The sequence below is a fragment of the Macrosteles quadrilineatus genome, unplaced genomic scaffold (genome assembly GCF_028750875.1).
Source record: "Macrosteles quadrilineatus isolate MER2022 unplaced genomic scaffold, UCM_ALF_1.0 Scaffold_4__1_contigs__length_99947679, whole genome shotgun sequence".
NCBI lineage: Eukaryota > Metazoa > Arthropoda > Insecta > Hemiptera > Cicadellidae > Macrosteles > Macrosteles quadrilineatus.
The window spans coordinates 63485593-63495702 of record NW_026542597.1 but is presented as its reverse complement, the minus strand read 5'-3'; the positions used below and the strand labels follow the sequence as shown (position 1 = coordinate 63495702).

The 10110-nt window shown below is 29.0% G+C and overlaps 1 protein-coding gene across 1 annotated transcript; it reads right to left on the bottom strand.

Moving 5' to 3' along the window:
- Positions 1 to 1833: 1833 nt before the first annotated feature.
- LOC128993542 (uncharacterized) lies at positions 1834 to 3603 on the bottom strand. Its single transcript, XM_054417513.1, has 3 exons — positions 3303 to 3603; positions 2812 to 3007; positions 1834 to 2119 (listed from the first exon to the last, which is right to left on the bottom strand). The coding sequence occupies exons 1-3, from the start codon at positions 3530 to 3532 to the stop codon at positions 1841 to 1843; spliced, it is 705 nt and encodes a 234-aa protein (XP_054273488.1). The 5' UTR covers positions 3533 to 3603; the 3' UTR covers positions 1834 to 1840.
- Between the last annotated feature and the right edge of the window lie 6507 nt (positions 3604 to 10110).

Here is a 10110-nt window from a genome sequence, read left to right as displayed (position 1 = left end):
ATACGCCACAACCTTTATTGTTTACACAATTAAATTATGCCTAGAGACATTCGATGTGTATTAGAAATCAAAAGCATATAGTCATCCAATTCCTAGACTTATATTTACAGGATTATGTATAATATATATATAATCTTGTAGGTAATCTTGTTTTCAGATATTTTAAGAAAAAAAAACAAGATTTAAGTAATAACTTATATGTAGGCTTAATGAATTAAATTTGTATTCATACAGGCACTTATTCTAGTTTATTGATAGTAAACAAATTGTTATTTAAATATTAAAGTTCCTAACCAATGGGAAATAAGGGATAACGCTACTTAAGAAAATTTCAGATTTAATTGCATTTAAATTGTTCAAAGCCCCTTAGAATAGATAATATTTTTGAGTCTCTCCTACACTTTGAACGTTAGAAAACATTGCGAAGTGACAACAACCCTTATGTCAATGTTAGAGAATTTGTAAGCATTGCAGAAACAGAGTAAGCAATTGCGTTACAATTAAAAACATAATAAACAATCTTGGTGATCAGACCTTTGACAAACGTAGACAACCATTAAACGAATCTTAAAAAAAAAGTATGCGAAGCCTTTATTTCTAAGAGTATTTTAATACCAAGAATAAAAATAAAATAGTTGTATAAAATTGCCAAAATAAAAATGGAGTTACATATTATTGATTACAGATGAGTCCTGAAATAGTTATAATTTTGTTTATTTGGGATTCAGCAGTGTGCGTTAAGTACGTCCGATCTTAGTAATCAATAACTAAAATACAACCTGGCATTTTACGGTTCTTGGACCTAAATGTAGGCCTATTCGATAATAACTGATGAAATATATCTCTAATTTAAGTAAGAATTCGAAAGAAAATATAATTTATGTTTCTGGTTGAGTACTACAGTAGAAAAATGAATCATGATGCAAATTTGTTCGTGCATAGATTTAACTTAAGACACATATCATGGAAATTGGTCTCGTAGAAGAACCAAACTAGCTTGAAAAGTAAAACCAAATTTAACTCAAACAAAAATGGGAGGAAGTTGTTTTAGTATATAGCTCGACATATACGTCAGATAAACGAATGTCGATGCTTGATGGCAAATTAGTGCCTTCAAACCTTTTATTTAAGACCTAATTATGAAAATTGCTCGGGTAGAAAAGCCAAACCAACTCGAAAAGAAAAACTAATAGTTTTAATATAGATTTCGTGTTTTAAAAAATCTCCGTTGAGTTTTACACGCATGGACTTATTATTAACAAACTCTTAAGCACTTGAACAAATTATTTAAAACATCCACAAGAATGTAGAGCCTAATTTGATTTCCACCGGATATTTCTTTGCCTAAATTTTTTTTCAGATATTGTTTTGCCTCTTTCTTCCCTAAACAGGTCAAACGCAACATTTTAAAGTGACATTTTGAACCCCTTTTATATTAATCAGTGATCACGTCATCGGGTTTCAAGCCTTGTTTAGCATGAACTAAATCATTCAGGTGTAAGTGAGGTTTTGCTACCTTAAATAAAATATTCTTTACATAAAAATGATAAATAAATAAATACATTTAGTCAGGATAGTTGTATTTTCTTTCTAGCTTTCAGTGGGTAACTGACAAATATATCATTTAATACAAGGAATTTAAAGAGTAAATCAAATTAACTTACACAATTATAAAAAGGTTAAAAAACATTTTAAAGGTGAGATAAAAAGACTACTCTTATCTTATGTATGAACCTAGATACAGCAAAGAACAGTTTCAATCAATATTTATTTTTCTTGTAAAACAAAAACATTACAAATTTAATTCTAGTAGTAGATGTATGGGACCTTTAGTCAACTTTTAGTCTGGCAGAGGTATGCAGATGTATTCACATGCTGGCTGAGTATTGTGTGTGTTCGTGTGCGTGTGTAGGTTATCAGCGTAAGGAGATCTCGTCATGTCCCCTGGAACCACAGGAGATTTAGGATATCTGGCGGCTGCAGGACAAGTAGGAACCTCTCCTCTACGTTCGGCACACCGACATCGTCCGTCTAAATCCTCAGAAGCTTTAGTCTGGCAACCATTACCCATATCTTGTGTGTGGACAGTGCCCTGGGTGTTGAAGGCATCCCAGTTTCTCTGGCAAAAAAAAAAATAAACCGATGTTAAAATTATTTTATTAGTTTTATTATTGTTGTTCAGATTATTTTAGTGATTATCTTATTTTGTTATGGAGTTCCCTTAACTCGTATAAATAAAACACTAGTCTTTCATATTAGTTCTGAGGGTTTGATAATTAAGATACCAATATACCAATATGTATACCAATATACCAATATATATACCAATATACCAATATGTATTCTGTGTCCACAACATTTTTGTAGGAGTACTACAGCAGCTTTCGAATTGTGTGTACATTTAACAATTAATTAAAATTTTAAGAAATCCGGAATTTTAAGATTCTCAGTTGTAAAATAAGAAACACCCTGAAAGTTTTGCCTTTTTCTACCTAAAATTACAACTTATAATCGTAACATTTCCGCTATTTGGTATAAAGCTTTGTTTAACTTGTTGTCATTTTGATAGGACGTTTTATATAATAAATGCAATCGAGAAATCTTTTCATAAAAATGCATTCTTAATTTTATTTTTATACTGGATCCTAAGAACATTTTGTTAGAACTAGACTGTTTACCAACGGAGCTCTTTGTATACTACACCGAATTATTTTCTTTTTTCTGTATAATTTAGATTTTATACGACTTTGAAATGTTGGCAAACGAGTCAAAACACTATAATGTTTAGCATTACTTGATCTATTTACTAACCACTTTTATCGGAGGACATGGGTTCTCCCCTCTCTGCCCCACAGTTGAAGCTAGGGCCGGCATCTTGTTGTAAGGGTCGCTAAAGTACGGATGTTCATAGTCCACATAGCCCGGGTATTTTATCATAGGTCCGAATCCGGTTTGGCCTAGAGTCTTTCCGTCTTCGCAGGTCTTCGCCTTACCTTTCATCACTGGTCTGAAACGTCAATTTGTGTTACTTTAAGAGGTTTACCCTAAACACAGGTAGATTAATCAATGATCAGAAAAGAAATACAGAAAACAACGAGCAAAACATTTGGTATTTGACGATAGCTCCTTGACACAGTAAGCTTAAGTATGTTTTTACAGCAAAACCACCACATTAGAATTCATAAGATTTGCGAAAAAATTTCAATAAGGAATAAGGCATAAAGTCCTTAATGACATTGTTGATATAGCTATATCAGCCTTCCAAGGATCTGTTTACCTAACAGAAATATAACACATATTACCTGTCGTCATAGTCATCCAGGTACATCTTAAGCTTGTTGATAAGGTTTTGCCTCTTCTCCCCTTTCAAGTGGCACTCGTAATCATTGTGTTTGGTTCTCTCATCCTCTGATCTCTTGGCAATCTCACACAGGTCAATGTCTCTGAGTCCCTTTTTGTTCTGCATTCTAGACTGCTGGGGAGGTTGCTTCCCTTGTCCGTCAGTCAACACGCACACACACTGTAAAGCCATCACTAGTGATTTTGTAATTAAATAATGTAATGTGATGTTTAATGTGTGAGTGTGTTGAAATTTAGTTGTGATTTTTGTAAACAAAGTGTTGTATGTAACCAAGGAAACAATTTGATTCATAATAAATGTATTAGAGCGAATCTGGGAGTTAAACACTAATAGATTCCGTTCCATTAAAACGAGATATGGTTTTAATTAATGCACGTGGCACTGTTACTAATAACAATATTTTAAATATAGACGAGTTATGTTGCATTCACTCTTACAACTCTAGGTGAAACTAATTTTAAATTTTACCTCGGTATAATATTGCAATATAAACCTAATAAAAGCTAGAATTTTTGTAATAAGGAAAACATTCTAGTAGTTCATTTTAATCTTATATAACTCATAGGCAATACTATTTCTGCCGTATATGTATATTAAATTCACGTCTATGTGTTTTAAATGGTAAAATCAAAATTAACAGATAAAACCTTATTATAAGGCAAAATGTTGACTGTATAGATTACATTTTGTTTCGACGTTTGGAATGATGAATAATGATAAAATTATAACTATTTAGGTTTTTGAGGTCCCAGAATATAAAATAATCACTACTTCAAACTAAACTCTACGTTTAAATTTTAAATAATCGATTTATAAGGAAAAGGCAGCAAAGAACCTGTATAGTAACCATCGTTAAAGAACTTTATACAGCACAAGTAAATATTTTATCAGAGCCGTTAATATAATAATAAAAAAATATAAGTTGGTGAATGATATAAGTACATAATAAACGCAATCGTGTAAAAACACACAGGACAAGATTTGATGTGATGTAATTCAGCAAATTATTGTGGGTTAGCATTTTTATATCGTCAAAATACTAAACAAATCACACATCCTATATTTAATATAATGGCTACTGTTGAATGCACGCAAAAACTTACCTGATTTTAATATTTTTTATATTATAATGCACCTAATAAGAAAATTTTACTTTATAAACTTAACATATATTGACAATGGTATAAGTGACAATCTGCCACCCCTTGTTGTAGAAACTGTGCTGACGTTCAGTTCTTTCTTTCCATTTAGTTTCATGAAACTTGCTGATTTTACCTTTTCATACATTTTACAAATGGAAGACCTTTATTAAATCATGGTTTACATATAAAAAACAATAGCCTATCAGCAATTTATTTCGATTTGTGTAAAATCAATTTGTTTAAAGTAGTTTTTGTGTTAAATTATGATAATTCGCACGAATCGCTCAAAATAACAGACATATTTTTGTAACCGTTTTTTATGTAGTTGCTTAAACAAAAGTTGGATTGCAAATGATATTACATGCCGACATGATAAGTATAATTCATACTATGATTGATGTATACATAAGCAAAAATAAATACGTTTATAGGCCTACTAGTTCAATCCTTTGTAAAAAAACATGAAATAGTAATTATTTTGAATTCCAATCACTGTTTTAGTATAACATCATTTGCACTAATCTATTAAGTTAAGAAATCAATAATCAATGAAACATTGAGCCATGCAAATATTGAGAAAATTATTGTGTGAACTTTATTGCATTTAGTTGTTGAAAAGTAATCACTAACAAAAAAAAAACACAAAAAACATTTAACTGTTTTGGCTGCTTGATTTGTTGAAAACGTGCATATTAGACTACCCAATCACCAAATATTTTTAACTGACCCACATAATATTTACTTAAATTCGTATTTTATTTATTGTAACAATTCAATATTTCCACTTATATTTTTCATAGATAATTTAACTTTCACCATATGTTTTCTTTGTATCAATATGTCAATTTATCAAAACTTGTATAATATATGACCAAACAGACCAATGGGTAATTGATTCAAAACAATATAATATAGAAAATTTTCAAATAACCTAATTTCATGTAAATATATTTTTACATGTATTTTTACATGCCTATAACTTTTGTAACAAAATTGCTTCAAATTCTATATAATTTTATTTAAATAACTTTTCAAAATTATAATTTAGCTCTCTAGCAAATGAAATTTGTTATAATATATGTGTGAACAGTGGCCTACAATTTTATGTGATTAAGTCAGCATTGACATATGTGAGTGCAACAATACATCAGACCATCATCACTTCCAATAGAACCAAGATAGTATGCAGATGTAAACTGAATACTCCATATTTAATATCAAAATTTTATAAAAAAAGTACATTATTCGGACAAAATTAGTGGAATTTGTTGAAAGAAGACCCATCCTTGTTACGAACATTCATCATTTATAACATCAAGAACTTTACTTCAAAGAAGACATAAATTTTGGTGAGATTACTCCAATAGACATTTTCCCCTTTGGAAGCCATTAACACTTTTTTAGGCCTAACCTTTGGACATTTATACTCAAATTCAAAGTCAAGAACTAATAGAAGCTTAACTTATTCAGAACTATTATTAATTCAACCAATCTATAATTCGAACATACTTTATATTTTAAAACAAAATTTAATTAGGCTTATATCACAAGATTAAATTCAAATGCCGCTCGATCACCCCACCTGATATAAAGATCCTTTCAGTAAATTATAACATTGAACCTAAATAATTAAAACCATTGTAATAGGCCTAGCCTAAAGTTTTTAAAGTAAATTCATTTCCCACTGTTTGTACAATTTATTGTGAACCCCCTTTCTTTTCTTTCACTATCAGTTTTGTATAATAATTAATAAATTTAAGTTTCGAAATTGTACATGGAGTTTCCATTGTAGACCTAAGTTGGTTGATTACATTATATAGGTAGACCTAAGTAGGTTGATTACATTATATAGGAAGATATTTTTTTTTTAAGCCCATTAACATTTTATCATATGTGTTGTATTTTGGTTGAAATACTTACCTACAAAACGCGATGTTACATTCGTAATGTAAACATATATCAAAAAAATTTGAATTCTTGACCCTACATAGTTTCAAAGTGACGAAAAACTGGTTTTATTTAGTAACAATTAATTGTAGGAACTGTTTATTGCAGAAACCCCATATTCAAAATTTTTTTCGCGGGTTTGTGATTTTTGCACCAACTGGTGTATTTCAATTTGTACATAATTCATATACTGAAATTTAAAAATAAAAAAAAGAATTGGTTATGAGGTTTCTGCAATAAACGATTTAAGAATGAAATATAGTGTAGGATACTTTATAACCATCCAGGAACTCTAAATGAGCTTGAAAGTAATAAAATTATGCTTTTGGCTAGATGTTCATTGTTCAATAGCTTCAAAACTTCAAACAGAAATCAACAGTATTATACTTTCTTGACATATCATTCATCAATCTAAATATAATACATTTTAGAACCATCAGTATTAAAATAATAACATTCGTAAATGATTACTATTATGGAAGAGTTTCAACCGATTATTCTAAAGTCCCTATACAGTATTATATAACTTTACTATTTTTTGAGGAAAAAGACGAGCATACCGTGTATTAGTATTCTCTTAGTAGGGTTAAGGATACTTCTTAAAGTCATCAAACGTGTTAAATATTATATGTTAGCGCAAAGACTATTCTATAGATCTCAGATAAAGGCAATAAATAATACACACAATAATACATCACAACTTTTGGAATATTCTTAAATAACCCCAAAATTAAAACATGAGTAATCTCTTGTTTAGTGACATTACATTTTAACAATGTAAGAAACCAATAAAATCGTAAATTTGTCTGAAATCAAAACAATATTAAATCAGTAACCGGATTAAAAATTATACGTACATTTTTAGAAGAATATACGATACTTTGGTTATATATCTGGTTTAAAAAGTGTTGTTAAAAAAGCAAGACAGTAATACTCTGTCATAAGTTAGAAATAAAGAAATATTGTATCTGTGACTGTTAACATTTGTTTCTAAAAGACCATTAGGAAAGTGGCTGAAGGTAGCAGGATAAAGTTTGTACATGGTCAATCTTAGTTTTATAATAACTACTGGCTTAACATTTATTCTTATTATTATTTAGATTAAACTAATAAAAAAAACTTTACGTGCCATTAAGATCGTCATAAAAATATAATTAACTGAGTTAAAGTCGTTATTCAAGAACTTCATTGCTACGTTACGAGCGTTGAGAGTAATTATTTTACAGTCTATCGCAAGTTATAGTATCCATTACCAAACTTATACCAATAATGTTTTTTTATTCAGGAAAAAGTTTACATAACAATATTATTTTACAAGTAAAGTATATTTGATAAAGGTTAATTTCGTCATGTAAAATATTTATATTCTATACGTATCAGATTGTATGTGTTCTAAAAGCTTATAAATTTATAGTTAGCAATTTTAAATCCTATATATTTGTTAATATACATAGATATAAAAGTTTGTTGGTTATAAATAAGATCCTTGTGAATAATTGACTAAATAATTAGCATGTCTTGTCTTAGCTGTTTCCAGTAGAATGGGGAACCTTAGTTGAACCGTGTACTCATCCTAATGTGGTTTTGTCCGCAAACATCAAACAATAATTAGCTTTATGCATTTAATTGATTTATTTTGTTACTTTACTAGCTGGTTGGGATTTGTTATATGATGAACATAATTATTTTTAACACACTATTTTTTTGAAAGGTTCATATTTATTGTGATGACCATTGTCAAAACGTATTTCAAAATATTACTTATTATTGTCCCTATTTCTAAACCTTGAAGTTCTATTGACGTAAAAGAAATTATTAACCGACTACTGAAGAAACTTCATCTGAAAAGAAAGGAAGTATTAAAGTCCTATCAACGTTGATTTCTCTTAATATATTAAAAGAGATCACCTCAAAATTCAAAAAGCACTACTTAGCGATACTTAGGCCTTCTGCAGCTACTCAAGTACAGTAAATATAAGAGGTTTTAATGAGTTTGAACTAAATTTGAATGAGCAGGAGTTCCTTATAAAATTGTAATTGTGATCAGGTATCTTGGTAAGATATAAAATTCATATAAAACGACATTATAACCATTTGAATCAGAAGTAATTATTGAACACGAGTTTTCACTAACCAAAAAGGTTTGTAATGTGATATTATAGCCAGATGTATTAACAACTACTCTATATATTGACAGTCTGACCAACTAATAATATTGTTACAAACACTGTAGCAGGTTATTTACGTGGCCTCGAGTGAACATAAACATTAGTCTGTGTGTCAACACCATTCAAGTACTTTACACATTTACCAAAGTATCAACAATCACTTCGATAACTATTATATTTGTTTGTTATATTAAATAGTTGAATTGCCTTTATTTTATTGTTGCACCATATTTAAAACTTAATTACGAATAAAAAATAAATGTACTTAAATGTATACATACAATACCTTGAATCGTGTTGAAAACATAAATACGAACACCTTGTGCCAAAGTAGCTTTAATATTTATATAATTTTTTGAGTTTAATCCAACACCATATTGCATATATATTCTCTGAAGGCGAGTGTAAACATCGGCTTCAGCGTTTAATTTACTAATATGAGAAGCCTAAATTCTTAGTTGTATTCGTCCAAAAAACAGTAATTTAAAGATTTTACAATTACCAAAATTAGTTATGTTTAACCAAATGAATTTTTTTATATGTTAGGATTTAGTTATGGGATCATTAAATAGGCAGTTATAACTATCTGATTTAACTGTATAATTCAATGGACCCCTCTGCGAAGCAAAAGCATTTTATTATGCCGTTTCATCAGAATGTTATATAGCCGAGTATAATGTTTTAAATATTTTATTTTATGATGTCTGTCTAACTACATTTATTAGCTAAATCATTTAATATATTGAAACATTATTCTCAGGGGCTCATAATTGTATTGGCTTAGCACTATATATTTTGGTCTGTTAGAATATAACTTACCTAAATGTTTATTGTGTTCTATGCTTATAAATAAACAATGAAATTAAAATGAGGTGTAACAATTGAAAAACAAATCAAACTGTATGAATATTAACTCAAAGAATACAAAATATTTTCCATGATTAGGACATAAAAAGAATAAATATTTCCAAGAAACCCTTTATTAAAAAGGTTCTGGATAACTCGATTCCGTTATTTCAAAGGAAAATGAGAAACGCAAAATTATAGAGGGTAAACACTTTACAGCTTATTTGAAATTAACATCATAGAGGCTTTAGCAAGCTTTTCATAAGGTCATGATGTATTCTATTACGTTCTTTGATCAAATACTTTACTTACCTTGCCGCTTGTTTGTTAGCTTCAAAATCTTTTTGGGTTCACATTTTTGATTGTACTGGGAAAAGATACTGTATGCATCTGTTTTTTTAAATTATGTTATGTCTTCCTAAAACTATTATTAAACTAAAAAAAAATCAAAACTAAAAAACTAGTAACTTGATTATTTCAATTTACAACGTGCTTTTGTCTTGTTGAAATTAGTCCAAAACTGAGTTGAAAAACATTATTTCAAATATCTTACTAATTTAGTATTTGACAGCTAACCATGTAAAATATAAATCAACAAGTACGTATTTATAGTGTAAATAAATTTGTCAACGTACAATTTAATATA